We start from the raw sequence: 24,547 nt of genomic DNA, 5'->3' as shown, positions 1-24,547 counted from the left end.
TATAAAGAAAACACCGACAAAACACTGTCCACTGTCCGAATGTTCACTCACTGTGTTCACTCACTGTGTATCTATCTATCTATATCTATATCTATCTATCTATCTATATATATACATATATATATATATATATATATATATATATATATATAGAGAGAGAGAGAGAGAGAGAGAGAGAGAGAGATGGTCAGAGTCAACTTGTTTGTGACATCACGAATTTCGGTTCGTAGTCCAAAATTTGTTTGTACGTTAAGTCGAAAAAGATCGTTCGTAACCCTAAATGTTCGTATGGTAAACCGTTCGTAACTCAAGGGTCCACTGTACTAGTTTACACACTGTATAATCAGCATTATCTGTTTAATATTCGTTAACTTAAGTCTCCTCAATTCACTTATCTGGTCACTCCTGCACTTTAACTGTATTATATGTAAATAATCTCTGTCCTGCACTTCGGGTTAGATGCTACTGTATTTCACTGGCTCTTTTCTTGTACTCTGCTCAATGACAATAAAGTTGAATCTAATCTAATCTAATCTCGGTGTAATTTCAATACTGCACATGCCTGTGCTGAATCTTTCTTCTCTTCGTTGTGTTAAATGCTCTGTTTGTTCCTGCAGCTTTGATTTGGCTGACAGTCTGTAAATCATGCCACCGAGTGAGGAAGCGAGAGATGGAAAGAGTTAAACCCAGCCAGTTGTGGGTAAAATCATGCCAAGTGTTGGTGCGTCTGAAGAGAAAAGAGTCTCTGTGTACAGGATGTGCAGGGACTAGCCGCCCGATCGGTCGGCCTCACGGAGCTTCACATGGCTTATAATTAGCACTTCTCGGAGAGGACTATTTACAGTAGATGAACATAGTTTTCAGTCATTACCTATTAATGTCTTAAACCATCTGAGGATCTTTATTCATTATGTATAATTAGCATTTTAGAAGTTGTGAGAAAAATAAAACTTAGATGTCGAGAGATTACGGCTGCATGCCACGACTGTCATTTTCTTCTTCTCCCTGTAATAAAGGAAGTCTTCTGGGAAATGAGGGATTCTTTGTACTTTGAGAGAGCAGGAGCAGTTTATCCATCTGTTTGTCCATCAAACATATTTGGTGACTCTTTGGCATCTTTATTATTTCATGACTTTCCCTTTGGGTTTAATAAAGTGATCTATCTATCTATCTATCTATCTATCTATCTATCTATCTATCTATCTATCTATCTATCTATCTATCTATCTATCTTTTTATCTATCTATCTATCTATCTATCTATCTATCTATCTATCTATCTATCTATCTATCTATCTATCTTTTTATCTGTCTATCTATCTATTTATCTGTCTATCTTTTTTTCTGTCTATCTATTAAGGCAAATTTGACATGCAGTTTTGCTCATTTGCAGGCACAAGTCCTTAATACTTTGCTTGGATTCGGTTTTCCCAAGTTAGCGGGTGTTTATACACACACAAACCTTTAGTACTTTAAATCAGTGTGAAATTTCCTCCGGGACTTCATTTCCACCAAAACAAAAATTACACACTCCAGATACTAGTCACAACAACGGCAATGAGATAATAAATACAGAAATAACCACAAACCCATGATACAAGGACGTGGTACTGTTTCAAATCACAGTTCAGATGAAATAGTGTAAATTAATCCAGGCAACATTAAAAATGCACAGCCAACAAGGACATAAATGAGCTCGAAATAAACGTGTCCACGTTACTGTTGATCATAAACAGTAAACACAGTGATACTGAAAAGCAGTTTCAGCTGTTCTGGTGTTTTTTTAGTTTCTTTCTCAATAAAACCCTAAACCGCCTTAAACACAGAGCAGACAAAAACAGATTTATCGTACATGGTTCTCAGCGTGAAGCCGGTGTTTATCGATGCTTCTAGGATTCGTGGAAAGCCGACTCACTCGTGATACACAATAGAACTCCGAAACCACACAGAGAAAACACGGCTTTGTGTGGTCTGAGCTTTTCTCTTGCACAATACGACACACTCGAGAGCTTAAAGCCAGCGAGATGCCAGTCTTATGCCCAGTACACACTAGCAGATCCCCCCTTTCCTACATAAAATCAGATTTGACTTATTTTTGTCTGGCATCATCTTTGAATCATTGTATACTGTTAAATATATTCAGAAGAAAAAACAACCAGATTATCCTTAAAAAACCCAAAGCAAGTCCCAACAGACTCTCAGAAGCTTCTATCTGGTGGAATCTCTCATAAACAAACACGACTTTGAATGTAAGTAGAGCGACAACCAGTCAGGCATCATTTGCTGAGCTTATGGTTTGCACATTTTGCAGATTAACTTGTTGTTAAAATTGTTGATTGAGTTAGGATGGAGCAAAGGTGCAATATGCGCATCAGATTAGTACACCATCAGACATTAATCTACACGTGAATGCCTTTTTTTAAAAATACATTTAGATTCAGATAATTACTGCTCAAAAAAACCCAAAGCGAGTCCCAACAGACTCTTAGAATCTTCTATCTAGTGGAATTTCTCATAAACAAACATGACTTTGAATATAAATACAGCGACTGTCAGTGAGGCATCACTTGCTGAGCTTATGGTTTGCACATTTTGCAGTAAAATATCAAATAAAACTAATAACTTATTGTTAATATTGTTGATAGATTTAGGACGTAGCAAAGGTGCAATATGCGCATCAGATTAATACGCCATCGGACATTCTACACATGTGAGTGTCTTTCTTAAAATACATTTAGGTTTAGTTCATTACTGCTCAAAAAACCCAAAGCGAGTTCCATCAGACTCTCGGAACCTTCTATCTGGTGGAATTTCTCATAAACAAACACGACTTTGAATGTAAATAGAGCGACAACCAGTCAGACATCACTTGCTGAGCTTATGGTTTGCACATTTTGCAGTAAAATAAAACTAATACAATATATTTTTAATGATTTAGGATGTAGCAGAGGTGCAATATGTGCATCAGATTAGTACGCCATCAGACAATCAACACGTGTCTTTCTAAAAATACATTTAGGTTTAGTTCATTACAACAGACTCTCAGAAGCTTCTATCTGGTGGAATTTCTCATAAACAAACACGATTTTGAATGTAAATACAGCGACTGCCAGTGAGGCATCACTTGCTGAGCTTATGGTTTGCACATTTTGCAGTAAAATATCAAATAAAACAAATAACTTATTGTTAATATTGTTGATAGATTTAGAATGTAGCAAAGGTGCAATATGCGCATCAGATTAGTACACCATCAGACATTCTACACGTGAGTGCCTTTCTTAAAATAAATTTAGGTTTAGTTCATTACTGCTCAAAAAACCCAAAAGCAAGTCTAAACAGACTCTCTTGCCAGAAGGACTTCTTTTTTACACCAATTAGCAATATACAGTCATGTAAAAGTTAGAACACCCCATGAGAACCTTTCTTTTTTTGAACGTATTTAAACATATGAACATTTGAGCTTCATTTGAACAGTACTGAGAGATGGAGCTCATATAACTAAACAACAAAAATGTTAAAAATTACTTTTAAATACAAGTTGTAAAATGTAATGAACAAAAATGGACATTTATTGTGAGGAAAAAGTTAGGACACCCTGTGTCCTAATAGCTGGTATTTCCCCCTGTGGCTGAAATAACCTCAATTAGACGTTTCCTATAACCATCTACCAGTCTCGACATCGACTGAAAGTGTTTCCCACTCCTCCATGCAGAATTCCTTCAGCTGTGTGAGGTTTGAGGGGTTTCTTGCATGCACAGCCCGTTTCAAATCACCCCACAGCATCTCAATAGGATTAAGATCCGGGCTTTGACTCGGCCATTCCAGAACTCTCCATTTCTTTCGTTTGAGCCATTCCTTGGTGGATTTACTTCAGTTTTTGGACGGATGTTCTTACATTTTTGTACATTTTCCTCAAACACCCTCTGATACCTGGATCCTGGATAGGTTTAAACAAAACTCCAATGTTCTTTAACCATGCTCTAATCATTGCAGCTGATGTGGTGCACCGGATTCTAATTTTAGACAATCTTAGACAATTTTAGACAAGTAGTAATAAATGTGGGGGTGTCCTAACTTTTTCCTCACAATAAATTTCCATTTTTGTTCATTACATTTTACAACTTGAGTTTTAAAGTATTTTTTTCAGTTTTGTTGTTTAGTTATATGAGCTCCATCTCTCAGTACTGTTCAAATGAAGCTCAAATTTTCATATGTTTAAATATGTTCAAAAAGACAAAGGTTTTCATGGGGTGTCCTAACTTTCTTTTACATGACTGTATGTGTGGCTAACACTATTAAAATCAATATTTAGAAAAAGTGTCCACATACTTTTGGCCATATAGTGTATATATAAATTAGCCAGCACCATCACACTGGGTGTAACTTCGTACCACCCAGAAGATTCCTGTGGCACTAGTGTTGCTTACTATGTATTTAGCCAGTTAGCTAACAACCTTTTTAGCTAATTAAAAGTATATAATAAATTAAATTACAGTGGGGCCAAAAAGTATTTAGTCAGCCACTGATTGTGCAGGTTCTCCTACTTAGAAAGATGAGAGAGGTCTGTAATTTTCATCATAGGTACACTTCAACTATGAGAGACAAAATGAGAAAAAAAATCCAGGAAATCACATTGTAGGATTTTTAAAGAATTTATTTGTAAATTATGGTGGAAAATAAGTATTTGGTCAATAACAAAAGTTCAACTCAATACTTTGTAACATAACCTTTGTTGGCAATGACAGAGGTCAAACGTTTCCTGTAAGTCTTCACCAGGTTTGCACACACTGTAGCTGCTATTTTGGCCCATTCCTCCATGCAGATCTCCTCTAGAGCAGTGATGTTTTGGGGCTGTCGCTGGGCAACACGGACTCCACAAATTTTCTATGGGGTTGAGGTCTGGAGACTGGCTAGGCCACTCCAAGACCTTGAAATGCTTTTTACGGAGCCACTCCTTCGTTGCCCGAGCGGTGTGTTTGGGATCATTGTCATGCTGGAAGACCCAGCCACGTTCCATCTTCAATGCTCTCACTGATGGAAGGAGGTTTTGGCTTCAAATCTCACGATACACGGCCCCGTTCATTCTTCCCTTAACACGGATCAGTCGTCCTGTCCCCTCTGCAGAAAAACAGCCCCAGAGCATGATGTTTCCACCCCCATGCTTCACAGTAGGTATGGTGTTCTTGGGTTTTTCTTCTTCCTCCAAACACGACGAGTTGAGTTTTTACCAAAAAGTTCCATTTTAGTTTCATCTGACCACATGATATTCTCCCAATCCTCTTCTGGATCATCCATATGCTCTCTGGCAAACTTCAGACGGGCCTGGACATGTACTGGCTTAAGCAGGGGGACACGCCTAGCACTGCAGGATTTGAGTCCCTCTCGGCGTAGTGTGTAACTGATGGTAGCCTTTGTTACTTTGGTCCCAGCTCTCTGCAGGTCATTCATCAGGTCCCTCCGTGTAGTTCTGGGATTTTTGCTCACCGTTCTCATGATCATTTTGACCCCACGAGATGAGATCTTGCGTGGGGCCCCAGACCGAGGGAGATTATCAATGGTCTTGTATGTCTTCCATTTTCTTACAATTGCTCCCACAGTTGATTTATTCACACCAACCTGCTTGCCTATTGTAGATTCACTCTTCCCAGCCTGGTGCAGGTCTACAATTTTCTTCCTGGTGTCCTTCGACAGCTCTTTGGTCTTGGCCATGGTTGACTGTTTGAGGCTGTGGACAGGTGTCTTTTATACAGATAACAATGTCAAACAGGTGCCATTAATACAGGTAACGAGTGGAGGACAGAAGAGCTTCTTAAAGAAGAAGTTACAGGTCTGTGAGAGCCAGAAATCTTGCTTGTTTGTTATTGACCAAATACTTATTTTCCACCATAATTTACAAATAAATTCTTTAAAAATCCTACAATGTGATTTCCTGGATTTTTTTTCTTCTCATTTTGTCTCTCATAGTTGAAGTGTATCTATGATGAAAATTACAGACCTCTCTCATCTTTCTAAGTAGGAGAACCTGCACAATCAGTGGCTGACTAAATACTTTTTGGCCCCACTGTATATAAACAATATGTAAACATTGATGTACTGTTAAAAGTAATTCATTGATATTTTTCGCAACCCATTTTTAAAGATGAAGAATTAAAATATCTGTTCTGAAAGCTTGAACTGTATTCGGTAGCTGGTTTGAACTGCTATGTACTGCTGGAACTAAAAAAAGTGGCCAATCACTGTAAAACTTTATAAAAATAAAAGAAAATCAAGCCCAGATAGATTAATCTGGCTCATTCCCGAACAAAGAAACCACGATAAATCCACTAGATTGTTTTCCAAGCGCAGCAACACTTTCAATTTTCCACTATCTCATATGCAATAGATATAAAGCACGAGTGAAAGAGCAGCGATTTATCTCAGAAGAATGAAAACGTTACATCAGAGCGGAGATGAAACAGACTGCCGGGACTGATTATGATCACGAGAAGCTCGGCCAGCGCAGGATTAAGAAAACACAAGCTAACGCTAAGTCTTACAGTCCATTCCTTTCATTTACACAGAATACAGGAGAGCATGAAGTAAAGCTTCTTGCTCATGTTCATGTTCTTGTTCTTCCACCAAAAGCAGTTTTAAATCCTTTAATTGTGCAATTTTAGCAATTTTCAGATCAAAAAGTCACAGTACAATCTCGAGTCTGCATGGTGCCTTCTTAAACTTGTTGTTGTGGCTCTTGTCCAAGTGAATTTTTCAGAGCCGCTGGGTAAATAACCTTCCTCTTCAGTGCTGCGATATCTTCAGGGCTTAATCCCATTTTAACAGGGTAAACAGGTAAAATTGGTCTGCAGCCACAGCCATGCAGCTCGGGGTAAAAGAGCGTCGAGGCCAGCGAGTGTTCTGCCAGATCCTGGGTTCAATCTGCACCTCCCCGCCACGGGGGAAAACAGAACCAAGAGGAGAAATGAATAATTTGCAGCTGTGCAGGTTCGAAGCCACGAACAGAATTTATCGGTGGGATTTTTAAAGAGGACGGGAACTAATAACCCTAACAAATGCCAAAAAAGGTTTATGGGGCAGCAGAGGGGTAAGCTTCTGTTTTACCAGCTTTGGGTTAAGAAATGTTTGGTTAAAAGGTTAAACGACCACACAGATTCAGCAACATATATGCAGAATGAGTATGTGGGGCGGCACGGTGGCTTAGTGGGTAGCACTGTCGCCTCACAGCAAGAAGGTCCTGGGTTCGATCCCCAGGTGGGGCGGTCCGGGTCTGTTCTGTGCGGAGTTTGCATGTTCTCCCCGTGTCTTCACAGTCCAAAAACATGTAGCCAGGCTAATTGGAGACACTGAACCAGTGAATTGTAGTGCCGGTCCCAATCCCGGATAAATTGGGAGGGTTGTGTCAGGAAGGGCATCCGGCGTAAAAACTGTGCCAAATCAATAATGCGGATCACGATCCGCCAGCGACCCCTAGATGAGTATGTGTTGCTCCAATACCAGTATAATGGTCGCCAGTGCCAGTAAAATGTATTGATTCTCATGACATTTACATTTTGGGCAGCAACTTACAGTTGTGACACTACACTAAATATAAGTTAAGCAATTGAGGGTTAAGGGCCTTGCTCAAGGGCCCAACAGATGTCCACAATGGTGTCCAGATACTTTTGGCCATTTAGAGTATATATTAACGATGAGTCAAAAGCTTATTGGCTCGTTTCTAGTAAAGAAGCTTAAAAGCAGTGGGTGTAGTGCCATATTCACCTGATAATGGCTAAATTGTAATGAGCGTATGCATTGAAGTATCTCCGAAACAGCTTTCAGGCAACCACAAACCGCCCACAGGATGCTGGGTGACCAAGACTCATCGATTCAGAGGACATAAACGCTTTGGCATCTGGTACAGACCGATGTAAGAACTATTGTGGCACAAATTGCCCTAGCAGCCATTGACAGTAGCTGCAAAAGACAAAATCGACCACTAGTCTGCTGTGTGGAAAAAGATCAGACTAAAAAAGGGGTGGCATCTTCGACGTTGTGTAAGGACCCTGTTAATTAGCCTGAGATGCCTGTACTGAAGTGGAGGAATGCGGAGATCAGTCCGTGACTCTTCATGTAACCTCCAAAGTGTGGGCAAATTAAGAAGGGTGTGTCAGGCAAATATACCCTCCTCGGACGCGATACAGGGTCCCCAGCAGCGGAAGACTGAACCGCTACGCTAAATTTGGAGAAGAAGTGAGAAAATGCATGAATAAAATAGCAAATAAAAGAAATTCTGGAGGGTGGTCATTATGTTTGGGCTGATCGATGTACATTACAGTACTATTGAATTTAAAAGTGATTTAATGTCATTTCTATTACAATAAAACATTATAATTTTTTTATCACAACAAGCCTAATGTGGTTCAAAACCTTTACAATAAAGAAAAACAACAATATTTAATAGTAATTTTGTTGGTATAACAGTAAGTCCAGGTGAGCCTAATGCAGAAGTGTATGAGTAAAATATTCTAACAACACTTTTAAGAAGTAATTGATTATATATATATATATACACTCTGTATATAGTATTTCTGTTTTTGAGAGTCCAGACCAGTGCTGATTATTGATATGAAACCAAAACCAAATCCTCCTCCTGATGTGGCTGATGTTCATCATTTCTGCAGCCGTGTGACGCTGTGTCCTGTCCTTCACTAAAGACCGCCATAAAGCAGCTACTGCAGCACGTCCTGCACGTCCAACTGCAGCAAGAACAGCGATGCAGATCCAGAAACAATCAGCCGCCGTCTCGGCTACAGTCAGTCCTTGTTAGAGGTTTAGCACTAGAAGCAGGATTGTTTAACCAACCACAGCACAGTGTTAAAGACTCTTTGCACATTTTGTCTTCACAAACTTGCTTAAGGAAGCCATTCATCACTAATTGAGTTTACAGCCACATGAACAGTTTATTTTAAGTTTTATTAATTTGAAATCTATTATTCTTAATGTTCAGCATTCAAACAAACACACCAGCCATCTAGGCGCCAACACGCAGACACGTTTAGCTGATCTCTGGCGCAGTCACGACAGCGGCCTCTGCTGGCTGATTGAGACGGGGGATAACAGAGATCAGTGCCTGACTCTCCATACACGATACTGATCCCTGTATGAACCCACCTTGTGCAGGTAAAAAGAAGCAATTGGCAACTGCACGTGTGTGGGAGGGGCCGTGTGTTAGGTACGACCCTCCTCAGTCAGGGTCAGGAGCAGTGTAAGTGAGATGTAAACAGGGTAACTGGATCCGGTCCTTCTTATATTTAAAATTTTTTGTTTCAGCTACACTCAATGTTAACAGGTGCAATATATGTTACTGAATTAATAGCAACAGTTTGAGGAAGGCCCCATAATGTTTTAGCCTGACCACAGAGATGCTTTATTGACTCGACAAACAAAAATGTTCATTTTCTTGAGGAAATCTTGTGAAAATCTTGTATAAAACCCTTCTAAGAATACTATATGTTATATTTACAATTCGGTTTGGGACACCACAATAATAATGCACATGTTTTTTTTTTTTTTTTTTTTTTTTTTTATACAGTGGTACCTTGTAACTCGACATCCCCTAAACTCAAAATCTTTGAAACTCAACATCCTTTGTCGAGAAATTTGTACCCTTAAACTCAATAGGTTCAGCTCTTTTTTAAATTACTTTATTGAATTTCAAATTAACAATGAACTTCCGCTTTGTTCAGCGCTCGGCTTCAGCGTTTTAATGTCATCAGAGTGTGAATATGAGACGAATCTGCATTTGTGTGGAATAACCATCAAATCCAGTCTAAAAGCTTCACATGTATCTGTGTTTACCTGGATTTTCCTCCCTGTTTCACTTTTAAACTTGTGTTACATCTCGAGCTTCTGAGAAATTGTGAGAATCAGCTTTTCTGAGAGTCTAAAATGCTTAATGCGTTAAATAAAAGCTTGATGTCACTTAATGTAGTAAAAGAAGGAGACAGGAGCACTAAACTTCTCTTCATTATTACTGCTCTTAAGTTCCTCCACTAATCAAATTCCTCGCTCGTTGTTTTAGTACAATAAGTCACGTTAAGCTTTGTGCATCGTCGCCACACTTCATAGGAAATAACAGCACAGCAGCAAAAAAGTGTTTTACCACTTCTCATGTGAAAGCAACATAAGGAAACAATAAAGAAGTAAAGGTAAAGTGCAGGTTTTACTGTATTTTTATTGATTTTTAATTTTTTTTATATATTATATGTGTTATTATTAGTGTATGAGTCTCAAAAACAACCTCATTATTTTACATGAGCCTAAAATATATGCAGTTCCATGGAACACATTGACAGGTTTTCCAAACATCCTTATGGGAAAAATACCTTGAAACTCAACGTCTTTTAAACTCAACCCCACTCCCAGAACCAATTGACGTCGAGTTTCAAGGTATGAATGGGATACACAGTATATGTGTCTGGCAAGCTCATGGTCATGGCATGTCATGGTTCAGAGAAAATTAAATAAAAAATATACTTATAAAATGACCGGTGGTGTGTTTGTGGGAGAAAAATGACATATGAAACTCCAAACAGTAAATAAACCCAGGAACCCTCAAGCTTTTTTAGCTGTTATGCCACTACGCTTCCATCAGACAACAATACTCATTACCTTAATAGCTATTGCTTAATAAATGCAAATCTTTTGCAAAATTAGACCTGATGAGGACTAGATGAGGACTAGATGAGGAATGACTGCCCTTTTCACCAGTAATGAGCATCATTAGGGGTTAAGAGCATAATAGAAATGTATAGTCATGCATGCAAGCACATGCACATCTGGAATGCATCGTTCCTTAATTTTATAATATCATGTCACATTATTCTACCTGGAGAAGATTAGATTCTAGAGGAAATCATGTGCTTAAGCGCTTCGGTCCTAATGTCAGGATCATCTAACACCACACTAAGCGTGAAAGAATGGCGAGGTGAGGCTGGCTATAACGAGGTGTCATTTATCCTAATGAGCCCCGTGCAGGGTGTCAGTCTCCAAACGATGCCACTCAGTTTAATGACACTCGAACGTGTGGGCCGAGGTAAGATGCACGGAAGCTCATTAACCAGGCACGCCGAATAGAGGTATTTTTATCTTTCACTGGCAGAGAATGAGTATTAGATTCCTCGACAGCTGTCATCAACTTTATATCGCGTTAACAACTCCGGAACGCGCAATCCAATGGAAGACGGACGGACCGGATCAGCTGCCGGCGACTACTGTAATTGCTCATTCGCTTGATAGCACATCGATTCCACTTGTGGGAACAACAAAGCCTTGGATCCTCGATTAATAATGCATGCGCACTAATCAATTCTATCTGACGTCCAAAACACGTACGGTATGATCAAGAGCGATGGCACGACGAGGTTCCTTCACTTAATCCACGCTCGTTTTAATTCCACAGATACGCCTGTGATGGGGATTCATGTCTTAATCCGGGCTCCGTCTTCATCCACGTCTGCCGTCAGATTCTGGCTTTAATTAGACGTCTAATCCATCTCCATTACATCTTATCAGTAAAGTTTAGAGTCAAGAGCTCTGCGCTCTCAAAGTTGATGCATGTTATTCTTTAAAGAACATAGTGCTGGGCGATATGACGGGTCATTCGGTGTACCGGCTTTGATTCCTCGTACGGTATGGATTTTTCATATACCGTCATACCGTAACATAGTTAATAACACAACAGCTGTAGGCTTCAGTAGGCAGCAGATCGTATAATATTGCTCACCACTAAAAGCGCTATCAGAATCAGAATCTTTATTGTTCGTCAAGTACCAGATGTACAAGGAATTTCTTTTGGTGCAGGTGTTAACATACATACATCAAGCTAAATAATAGAAAAGAAACACTATATATAAACATAGAATAAAAATATAGCAGTGACATGAACAGTACAGCATCAGACATTGTGCAATAAAGATGTACAGTACAGTACACTGACAGACTTTAAGATAAAAAATTGAAAAGGTATGTTATATATAAACATAGAATAGAATAAACAATATAGCAGTGACATGAACAAGCATTAAAGTGTGTAATGAATGTGTACAGTGCGGTACACTGACAGACTTCAAGTAGAAAGATTGTGCAATAAAGGTTATATACAGTAGGTAAGGTGCATATGTGCATTAACTGTATAAGGGAAAAATGCAGGAAGCTCGTGTGAAAACCATGTGCATCTATTAAAACGGAGGGATGTGAGAGTAGTCCTTGTTTAGTAAGCTGATGGCCTGGAGAAAGAAGCTGTGGAGGTGGCGGTTTGTTAGAGTCTTTAATGCTCTCACTCTCGGTCTCCGCTGAGATGAGAACCTCTGAAGAAATGAGTGACCGGGGTGTGAGGTGTCTGCCATAATCTTCTCTGCCCTCTTCCTCATCCTAGAGGAGTACAGATCTTCCAGGGTGGAAAGACGACAGCCGATGATTTTCTCTGCACATCTCACTGTACGCTGTATGAAGCGCCATGCAGATTAATTAGTTAGCCAGGTAGCGTTAGTATGACAGTGTTAACAGATTAGGGAGGTTTGCTCAATATTAGGGTTGTAACGATACACTCTACCCACGATGCGATACGATTCACGATACTGGGTTCATGATACGATTTTTTCCCAATTTTTTTAAACAAAATGAAATTGAAGACAAATTATGACAAAGTTTTCTTTCATTATTTCTCTTAAAAAAAATAAAATAAAATACTGTATTTGTGCTTATCTTTTATTTATCTAAATAATGAATGTCCTTTTATTTCTAAGGTAGGTACAAACTATGCCAAATGATGCTTATTGTGTAAAGAAAGTATCCTCACATAAATAAATTTGGCTGGAAAATTCCGAACTTGGCAACCCTGTAGTGCCATCAACCAGGTGAGGTGAATAGCGCCAGTGCGCTCTGCTGTTTAAAGTGAATATCGATTAATCTTAATTGAAATACCGATTCGAGTCAACAAAAACAGATGGAGGATGAAGAGAGGAAGACCAAATATGCACCGGAAGAACCAGCCAAAAAATGAGACTAAAACACTCTATACTGCACGGTTTGTCGACGACATTACTACATTACGAATGCAGTAACGATCCACACATGCGAAGACACGATTCTTCTAAAGAGAGTCGAGAAAGAAGCTTTCAGAGCGATAATTAAAACACCGGATTCCAGGTTTGTCATACAAGGCTACTTCAGGTTAGTCGCTATTCCAACGTTATAATCAAACTGGAATCGGAAATATTTAAAGTTGCCATTTTGTGGGGCCAAGCAAAGCTTATAGTCCTCAAAACTATATACAGTGTATCACAAAAGTGAGTACACCCCTCACATTTCTGCAGATATTTAAGTATATCTTTTCATGGGACAACACTGACAAAATGACACTTTGACACAATGAAAAGTAGTCTGTGTGCAGCTTATATAACAGTGTAAATTTATTTTTCCCTCAAAATAACTCAATATACAGCCATTAATGTCTAAACCACCGGCAACAAAAGTGAGTACACCCCTTAGTGAAAGTTCCTGAAGTGTCAATATTTTGTGTGGCCACCATTATTTCCCAGAACTGCCTTAACTCTCCTGGGCATGGAGTTTACCAGAGCTTCACAGGTTGCCACTGGAATGCTTTTCCACTCCTCCATGACGACATCACGGAGCTGGCGGATATTCGAGACTTTGCGCTCCTCCACCTTCCGCTTGAGGATGCCCCAAAGATGTTCTATTGGGTTTAGGTCTGGAGACATGCTTGGCCAGTCCATCACCTTCACCCTCAGCCTCTTCAATAAAGCAGTGGTCGTCTTAGAGGTGTGTTTGGGGTCATTATCATGCTGGAACACTGCCCTGCGACCCAGTTTCCGGAGGGAGGGGATCATGCTCTGCTCAGTATTTCACAGTACATATTGGAGTTCATGTGTCCCTCAATGAAATGTAACTCCCCAACACCTGCTGCACTCATGCAGCCCCAGACCATGGCATTCCCACCACCATGCTTGACTGTAGGCATGACACACTTATCTTTGTACTCCTCACCTGATTGCCGTCACACATGCTTGAGACCATCTGAACCAAACAAATTAATCTTGGTCTCATCAGACCATAGGACATGGTTCCAGTAATCCATGTCCTTTGTTGACATGTCTTCAGCAAACTGTTTGCGGGCTTTCTTGTGTAGAGACTTCAGAAGAGGCTTCCTTCTGGGGTGACAGCCATGCAGACCAATTTGATGTAGTGTGCAGCGTATGGTCTGAGCACTGACAGGCTGACCCCCCACCTTTTCAATCTCTGCAGCAATGCTGACAGCACTCCTGCGCCTATCTTTCAAAGACAGCAGTTGGATGTGACGCTGAGCACGTGCACTCAGCTTCTTTGGACGACCAACGCGAGGTCTGTTCTGAGTGGACCCTGCTCTTTTAAAACGCTGGATGATCTTGGCCACTGTGCTGCAGCTCAGTTTCAGGGTGTTGGCAATCTTCTTGTAGCCTTGGCCATCTTCATGTAGCGCAACAATTCGTCTTTTAAGATCCTCAGAGAGTTCTTTGCCATGAGGTGCCATGTTGGAACTTTCAGTGACCAGTATGAGAGAATGTGAGAGCTGTACTACTAAATTGAACACACCTGCTCCCTATGCACACCTGAGACCTAGTAACACTAACAAATCACATGACATTTTGGAGGGAAAATGACAAGCAGTGCTCAATTTGGACATTTAGGGGTGTAGTCTCTTAGGGGTGTACTCACTTTTGTTGCCGGTGGTTTAGACATTAATGGCTGTATATTGAGTTATTTTGAGGGAAGAATAAATTTACACTGTTATATAAGCTGCACACAGACTACTTTTCATTGTGTCAAAGTGTCATTTTGTCAGTGTTGTCCCATGAAAAGATATACTTAAATATCTGCAGAAATGTGAGGGGTGTACTCACTTTTGTGATACACTGTATATATATATATACTGATCAGCCATCACATTAAAACCACCTCCTTGTTTCTACACTTACTGTCCATTTTATCAGTTCCACTTACCATATAGAAGCACTTTGTAGTTCTACAATTACTGACTGTAGTCCATCTGTTTCTCTACATACCTTTTTAGCCTGCTTTCACCCTGTTCTTCAATGGTCAGGACCCCCACAGGACCACTACAGAGCAGGTATTATTTAGGTGGTGGATCATTCTCAGCACTGCAGTGACACTGACATGGTGGTGGTGTGTTAGTGTGTGTTGTGCTGGTATGAGTGAATAAGACACAGCAGCGCTGCTGGAGTTTTTAAATACCGTGTCCACTCACTGTCCACTCTATTAGACACTCCTACCTAGTTGGTCCACCTTGTAGATGTAAAGTCAGAGACGATCGCTCATCTATTGCTGCTGTTTGAGTCGGTCATCTTCTAGACCTTCATCAGTGGTCACAGGACGCTGCCCACGGGGCGCTGTTGGCTGGATATTTTTGGTTGGTGGACTATTCTCAGTCCAGCAGTGACAGTGAGGTGTTTAAAATCTCCAGTAGCGCTGCTGTGTCTGATCCACTCATACCAGCACAACACACACTAACACACCACCACCATGTCAGTGTCACTGCAGTGCTGAGAATGATCCACCACCTAAATAATACCTGCTCTGTGGTGGTCCTGTGGGGGTCCTGACCATCGAAGAACAGCATGAAAGGGGGCTAACAAAGCATGTGTGTAGAAACAAGGAGGTGGTTTTAATGTTATGGCTATATTAATATACATTACATACATGGTAAAATGTAAACTTTTTATATTCTATGTACTTATGACAGTAAAATCAGACATATAAAAAGTCCCAGTCATACAAATACAACATACCATGATATACCATGAAGCCGTCAGAATCTTAAAAAAGTACCATGATACAAATCTTTGGTCATACCGCCCAGCCATAAAACAACATTAAGCAAAAATGCTAATACAACTGTGTAGATATTATTAAAATGGGCGTATGGGGGGGGGGAGTATGGGAACAACAACCAAACAACCAAAAGTTCAATTTTTCGACTTCCTGTGTGCATTTATTCTAAATCAAACATTCAATCCTAAAGAATGTTGCCTTTATTTGTGTTAGCAGTGTTCCAGCGCTACTCTTTAGCCACTTGTTAATGAGCTGCTGAGTGTAGTGTGTCAGACACCCGGCGCACCAGCGATCAATAATTCATTCAATAGTTCAATCAAGTCCATGTATCGTGTCTTCCCTGGCTAAGCTAACAATGCTTCAACCGTATCCACTAAACAGATCCAGTGATGGAAAGTATAAATGATACGATTAAATACAAGCCTACAAAATAACCACAGTTTAGCTACATCCTTAGCTTACATCTTTGCTAAGCAAAAGAGAGCTTATCTAGTTAGCATTACAATTATTTCTAAAAAAAATATTTTTTTAGTTAGAATTTAATAATTTAAAAAAGAAAAAAAGCTGTTCTAGTTAGCATAATCATATGCCTATGCCACCCCAGCAACACAATTGCCAGATATAAGCGACCACACCAACACACGTCTATAATAAACTAAACGACAATATGATGTTGTTTAGGTGAATATTCGGCCATCATTTAGCAATGTAGCTCTAGTTAACTAGTAGCTATTTAGTCATGACTTATCCATGATTTAGCAACGTAGCTCTAGTTAACTAGTAGCTATTTACTGTCCTCACACTGATGAGCCAGCTCTCCCCCTACAATAACTCAAGATCTCCCCCTACCCTGGACTCTATATTTCATTATTCACGTATATATCTACATATAGTATATATAGTGTTTTTATTATACTGTTGTAATTACCATACTGTTGTATAATAGTAATTTTTGTATATTTTTTTTATTTTATTTTACTCTACTTTTATTTACTGTATTTACTGTACTTACACTGTACTGGAGCTGCTGTAACACTCGAATCTTATCTTATTTAGTCGTGACTTATCCATGATTTAGCAATGTAGCTCTAGTTAACTAGTAGCTATTTAGTCATGACTTATCCATGATTTAGCAATGTAGCTCTAGTTAACTAGTAGCAATTTAGCTATGATTTAGCAATCTACCTCAAGTTAACTGATAACTATTTAGTCATGACTTATCCATGATTTAGCAATGTAGCTCTAGTTAACTAGTAGCAATTTAGCTATGATTTAGCAATCTAGCTCTAGTTAACTGATAACTATTTAGTCATGACTTATCCATGACTTAGCAATCTAGCTCTAGTTAACTAGTAGCAATATGGCCAGGTCTTAGCAATCTACCTCAAGGTAACTGATAGCTATTTAGTCATGACTTAGCAATTTAGCTCTGGTTAACTGGTAACAATTGAGCCATGACTTAGCATTCTAGCTGTAGTTAACTGATAGCTATTTAGTCATGCCTTATCCATGATATAGCATTCTAGCTCTAGTTAACTGATAGCTATTTAGCCATGATTTAGCAATCTAGCTCTAGTTAACTGATAACTATTTAGTCATGACTTATCCATGATTTAGCAGTCTAGCTTTAGTTAACTGGTAGCAACAGAGCCATGATTTAGCAATTTAGCTCTAGTTAATTGGTAGCAACAGAGCCATGTTTTAGCAATCTAGCTCTAGTTAACTGGTAGCAATTTAGCTATGATTTAGCAATCTAGCTTTGGTCAACTAGTAGCAACTGAGCCATTATAACTGGTAGCATTTTAGCAATCTAGCTCTAGCTAACGTAGCAATTTAGCCATGAGTTAGCAATCTAACTCTAGTTACCTAGTTGCAACTGATAACTGGTAGCATTTTAGCAATCTAACTGTAGCTAACTGATAGCAATCTAACTCTAGTTAACTAGTAACACATTTGTAGTTGTTTCCAAAACTTATACATTATACTCAGGTGCCCCAACCCCAAAACAAACTGACAGCTACATAAAAATGTAGTCATCTGCACATTTTCTTATCCCCCTTTCCAAGTATAATTTGTATAATATTGCGCTGTATGTAAAACCCATCCACCCACTGAAACCAAACTTACACCAAAAGTGCAACTCCACCACCCCGGTCATACACAATTACCCACGCTAAGACTTACCCCCTGAAGCACAGGCCCCTGCCTGTGGTCCTACAGAAGTTTGAGGTCCTCCAGGAGTTTGGGGTCCTCCAGGCGTTGGAGGCACAGGTCTCGGCCAGGGTTTTCCAGCAGGTAGGCCGATCCGCACCACCCCCACGTATTCCACAAACGTGCCCGGGAAGTCTCCTTTGTCCTGGGTGCACTCGTTTGTGCCGTGCAGCCAGCCTTTGGGGGTTTTCTCATCACCCTCCTGGTAGTCTTGGGTCAGAAGCGCTAACTTGCTTACGGTCAGAAGGTCGCCGGGCTGCATGGAGATGTCATCCCCTCTCTTGCGCTTGTACTCGTACAGCGCACGGTACTGAAAACTATCAGAGCTCATGGTACTGAGTTCTGGTCTGAGTCTGGATTGCTTTTATGGATGGCTTTGTTTAAAAAGAAAAGAAACGTATACTCCTGAATTAGCACAACCTGAGAAGTGATGTTTGTATATTTAGGATGAATTCCTCCTACAGGTTACGGGTCCATTATGGCTGGAGGTCACTGTTGCAGATGCGACAGATTCATCCAGGAGACACTTGTAGTCTGTCTGTGGTATTATGCTGATAAATGTCAACAATAATACGGACACAATATACAATAACAGACCAGTCCTGTTAACAGAAATAGCCAAGGTGCGGGAACAAGGGTGAAAGCGCTGGTTCGGGCACAGAGCGACCTTCAGAGTGGACGTCTGCTGGTCCTGCAGAGCTGTCGACAGCCGCCGGACGGTGAAGCAACATTTATTAGAGTGTTCTCTTCCTTTGGTTTTGATTGTGGTCCCAAAGACAGACATGCACAGATAGTTACTGTCCATCAATACAAGGTCCACTTCAGTGCTGTTGGTCCAAAAGATCTACAGCAACCTGAAAGTTTAATTAAAAAATGTATAGAATTAAACATTTCTTGCCATAATATTGTATTAAATATTATTAATACAGTTGTATAAAATTATAACCTCAAAGTCCCTCTGTATATAATCATATACATATATATGAAGGTCTACATAATGTATTCATGTAATCTATATGTAAACATCACCTTGCATGTAAACATCAGTCTACATGCACACACACACACACACACACACACACTACTATTAACACAGCACAGACTGATGATGCCTGAGAGCACCACTGAACTTATAGCTGCAGAAACTAGACTCACAGCACAGCGGGACAAAACTTACAATCCTTCCAGCTCGGTCCCCAAAACAGTCCCGAGTTTATACGCAAATATTCCCCCAGGATGAAGCAGTTGTAAGGTCACAGTAATGCCACTGCAGGATTCATTCGCCTCCATAAGTAAGCGTGGATTAGCGAGAGACGCCCAGCCAGACTGCTGCCAGTGACGGGCGAGTCACTTCCAACGAATCGGTTCGCACTAAACGACTCCTTTAGATGGTCCGGAGAATCGATTCGCAAGAACTTATGATTCCGAATTTTTGGGCGACGCTGTTTCTATTTCCCAGTGTTTGCATTCTGTCATGATGTATAAAGAATACGTTTACAATAAAAGCCTTAATGTAAGACAATAAGTTGAACAATTATATATAAAAAGTACCAACTGACTCTTTTGGTGGTTTCCCAAACGACAATGAATGTGCTATATATAATCTATATAAATATATTTACATAAATTAAATATCCATATCAATCCAAAGTTCAGTAAAATATATTATTGTATTATTTTTTTTACTAACCATTTTGTCCTGGTCTGGGAGGAGGTGGGTCCAGCAACACTTGGGTGTAATGGAGAAGTACACCCTGGACAATTATTGCTGGACAACAGACAGGGCAACACACACTCCCTATTTACTTACTAACTTACTTATTACTTACATACGTACATACTTGTTACTTACTTACCTATCTACTTACTTACATACTAACTTATTACCTACTTAATTACGTACTTACCAACTTACTTACAAACCTTACTATTATGTATTTACTAACTTATTACCTACTTAATTACATACTTACTAACTTACTTATTACTTACTTACATACTAACCTATTACCTACATAATTACATACATACTTATTACATACTAACTTACAAACTTACTTATGACTTACAGTACATACTAACTTATTACCTACTTACATACATACTTACTTACTTACATACTTACCTACTTTCTTAGATACTAACTTATTACCTAGTCAATTACATATGTACTTATTACATACTTACTAACTAACAAACTTACTTATTACTTACATACTCACTTATTACCTACTTAATTACATACATATGTACTTATTACTTACTTACATATTAACTTATTACCTACTTAATTACATACATATGTACTTATTACTTACTTACACATTAACTTATTACCTACTTAATTACATACATATGTACTTATTATTTACTTACATATTAACTTATTACCTACTTAATTACATACATATGTACTTATTATTTACTTACATATTAACTTATTATCTACTTAATTACATACATATGTACTTATTACTTACTTACATATTAACTTATTATCTACTTAATTACATACATATGTACTTATTACATACTTACTAACTAACAAACTTACTTATTACTTACATACTCACTTATTACCTACTTAATTACATACATATGTACTTATTACTTACTTACATATTAACTTATTACCTACTTAATTACATACATATGTACTTATTACTTACTTACACATTAACTTATTACCTACTTAATTACATACATATGTACTTATTATTTACTTACATACTAACTTATTATCTACTTAATTACATACATATGTACTTATTATTTACTTACATATTAACTTATTACCTACTTAATTACATACATATGTACTTATTACTTACTTACATACTAACTTATTATCTACTTAATTACATACATATGTACTTATTACTTACTTACATATTAACTTATTACCTACTTAATTACATACATATGTACTTATTATTTACTTACATATTAACTTATTACCTACTTAATTACATACATATGTACTTATTACTTACTTACATACTAACTTATTATCTACTTAATTACATACATATGTACTTATTACTTACTTACATATTAACTTATTACCTACTTAATTACATACATATGTACTTATTATTTACTTACATATTAACTTATTACCTACTTAATTACATACATATGTACTTATTATTTACTTACATACTAACTTATTATCTACTTAATTACATACATATGTACTTATTACTTACTTACATATTAACTTATTACCTACTTAATTACATACATATGTACTTATTATTTACTTACATACTAACTTATTATCTACTTAATTACATACATATGTACTTATTACTTACTTACATATTAACTTATTACCTACTTAATTACATACATATGTACTTATTATTTACTTACATATTAACTTATTACCTACTTAATTACATACATATGTACTTATTACTTACTTACATATTAACTTATTACCTACTTAATTACATACATATGTACTTATTATTTACTTACATACTAACTTATTATCTACTTAATTACATACAGTACAGGCCAAAAGTTTGGACACACCAGTCAAAAGTTTGGACACACCTTCTCTTCAATGTTTTTTCTAGATTATTTTTATTTTCTACATTGTAGATTAATACTGAAGACATCCAAACTATGAAGAATTATGTAGTGAACCAAAAAGTGTTAAACAAACCAGAATATGTTTTATATTTTACCAACTCTACCTCTGCACAACCCAACTGATAGTATCAAACACATTAAAAAAGCAACAAATTCCAAAAATTCACTCTAGACAAGGTGCAAACATTCATTGAAAACCATTCCAGGTGGAAACCTAATAAAGCTGGTTGAGAAAATTTCAAAGAGTGTGCAAATCTGTCATTAAAGCAAAAGATGGCTACTTTGAAGAATCTAAAATATAAAACATATTCTGGTTTGTTTAACACTTTTTTGTTTACTACATAATTCCATATGTGTTCCTTCATAGTTTGGATGTCTTTAGTATTAATCTACAATGTAGAAAATTTTAAAAAAAATTAAGAAAAACCACAGGAATGAGAAGGTGTGTCCAAACTTTTGGCCTGTACTGTACATATTTACTTATTACTTACTTACCTACTTATGTACATACTTAATTACCTAATTGTCTACTAACTTACAAACCTATTACTTACTTATTTACTAACTTATTACCTACTTAATTACACACAATTATTTACTTATAAACTTACTTACTTACACACTGTATATGATATACCTTCATATATCATACATATATGGAGTACATATCAGGAGTAACAGAACACAGACGTAACCTATTGAAACTTTTTACAGACAGCGTTAGGCTGCAAACATAAAACCAAAAAACATGTTGTTATGCAGCACCACAACCACCATGTTGATACAACCATTTTCATTTTAATATTTAGAATATACTGTAGAATAGAATATACAGTAGAATATAATCGAGGGGGAAATAGTGTTCCATCCCTGCAGTGGTGTTCAAGAGACTTGCAGAATTATGATAAAATTGGAAAATGGCAATTCTGCCTAGCAACATGACTCAGGGCAGCACGGTGGCACAGTGGGTAGAGTTGTCGCCTGTGTGTGTGTGTGTGTGTGTGTGTGTGTGTGTGTGTGTGTGTGTGTGTGTGTGTGTGTGTGATGGACCCGTTTGAGGTGTATTCTGCGTTTGGTTATGTGAGAGTAAGCTGTGTGAAAGTCAGAGGTCTAAATTTTAGCCTGCACTTTTTTGGCATTGAATCAAAAGAGTCAAAATTGCGATTCGATTCATTTAAACAGGTTTGCTCGGATGAATCAGATCAGTAAGTAAGTAAGTAAGTCGCAGTGCCCAAATCCAAAGACCCACGCTCAGTGACGTCACGCACCACCAACTCCAGACAGAACAGAGGGTACAGCATGGTACATCAAGAACCCAGTACAATCAGTTTTATATCTATTTCTTTAATAATTAATTGATGTGTTATTATTACGTACACCTGACCTGGTTTTTAGATCAGATCTTATAAAGCAATAAAAAAAATAGGCAATAAAAAAGTTTCTGAAGTAAGGCTCACTCATCGCGACAGGTAAAGATCAGTCATAATCTGCTGTCTGTTCTCCAACCTGAAGAGCTTTCAAAGACGTTCACAGCTACGCCTCATTAATTTTCTCTTTTAGTGACTCAGTAAAGCCCTAAATCTCCAGGTGACTGCACCCCAGTCCCCACTCACATGCTCATTTACATCCAAGGTACTTTTGTCAGGAACGTTTTCAAGAACTCAAGAACTGGGTGTGTTTTTACCCAGTAAATATAGCTCACCAATCACTGAATCTAGTTCTAGTTTCAGCATTTCACCCTCTAAAACATCAGCTCTCCAAATGTAACTACACTACATGACCAAAATATGTGGACACAACCATAAGCTTGTTAATTATATTTTATCAAGTTGCTGCTGTAACTGTGTCTATTGTTCTGGACTTGCTTTAAGAGAATTTAGATTGTGTCAAGTAAGGCTGGCTTGCAATCAACATTCCAATTCATCCCACTGGAGTTTTTTCAAACCAAACTTGACAAACCATGTCTTTATGGGACAGCCATAATGGAAATAAATGGCCATTTATATTTCTGTCATAAAATGGTATTTCTTTCTTTTGATTATTGTACAAGAATAACTATAGAATATTACACCATTTTAATATGGTGTTGGTCCCCCTTTTGCTGCCCCATACACAACAAACTGTGATGCACTGTGTATTCTGACACCTTTCTATCAGAACCAGCTTTAACTTCTTCAGCAGTTTGAGTTACAGTAGCTCGTCTGTTGGATCGGACCACACGGGCCAGCCTTCACTCCCCACGTGCATCAATGAGCCTTGACCGCCCATGACCCTGTTGCCGGTTTACCACTGTTCCTTCCTTGGACCACTTTTGATAGATACTGACCACTGCAGACCGGGAACACCCCACAAGAGCTGCAGTTTTGGAGATGCTCTGACCCAGTCGTCTAGCCATCACAATTTGTGCCTCGTCAGACTCGCTCAGATCCTCACGCTCGTCCATTTCTCCTGCTTCTAACATCAACTTTGAGGATGAAATGTTCACTTGCTGCCTAATATATCCCCCCCACTAACAGGTGCCGTGATGAAGAGATAATCAGTGTTATTCACTTCACCTGTCAGTGCTCATAATGTTGTGCCTTGTCGGTGTACATTACTGCATACACACTGTGTGCACAGATATATGACTGTGGAGGTTAGATATGAAATTATCACAGTGATAAATTGTAGAAAAGCTTTTCCAGAAGTGTGAAGACTTTCATTAACCCAGTGTCAAAATGGATATAGATCTGAAACAACCAATCACAGAGAGTCCAACAAATCCACACAATATCTGCTTGGTCTGAATTATTACACTAACAATGTATTCTCACACTATAGAGCAGGGGTGTCAAACTCATTTTTGCCGAGGG

The 24,547-nt window shown here is 38.3% G+C and overlaps 1 protein-coding gene across 1 annotated transcript in view; it reads right to left on the bottom strand.

The window, feature by feature from the left end:
* pik3r3b (phosphoinositide-3-kinase, regulatory subunit 3b (gamma)) overlaps positions 1-19,369 on the bottom strand; it is a 287,104-nt gene extending 267,735 nt beyond the window's left edge. The window contains exons 1-2 of the mRNA XM_062998002.1: positions 19,273-19,369; positions 18,069-18,949 (exon numbers count right to left, since the gene is read on the bottom strand). Of these exons, the coding sequence (XP_062854072.1) occupies positions 18,069-18,426 (358 nt within the window). The 5' untranslated portion in view covers positions 18,427-18,949; positions 19,273-19,369. The remainder of the gene's footprint in view (positions 1-18,068; positions 18,950-19,272) is intronic.
* Between the last annotated feature and the right edge of the window lie 5,178 nt (positions 19,370-24,547).

The sequence above is a fragment of the Trichomycterus rosablanca genome, chromosome 6 (genome assembly GCF_030014385.1).
Source record: "Trichomycterus rosablanca isolate fTriRos1 chromosome 6, fTriRos1.hap1, whole genome shotgun sequence".
NCBI classification, from domain to species: domain Eukaryota; kingdom Metazoa; phylum Chordata; class Actinopteri; order Siluriformes; family Trichomycteridae; genus Trichomycterus; species Trichomycterus rosablanca.
The sequence above is the reverse complement of the archived record's forward strand: the minus strand, read 5'-3'. Positions and strand labels throughout refer to the sequence as shown.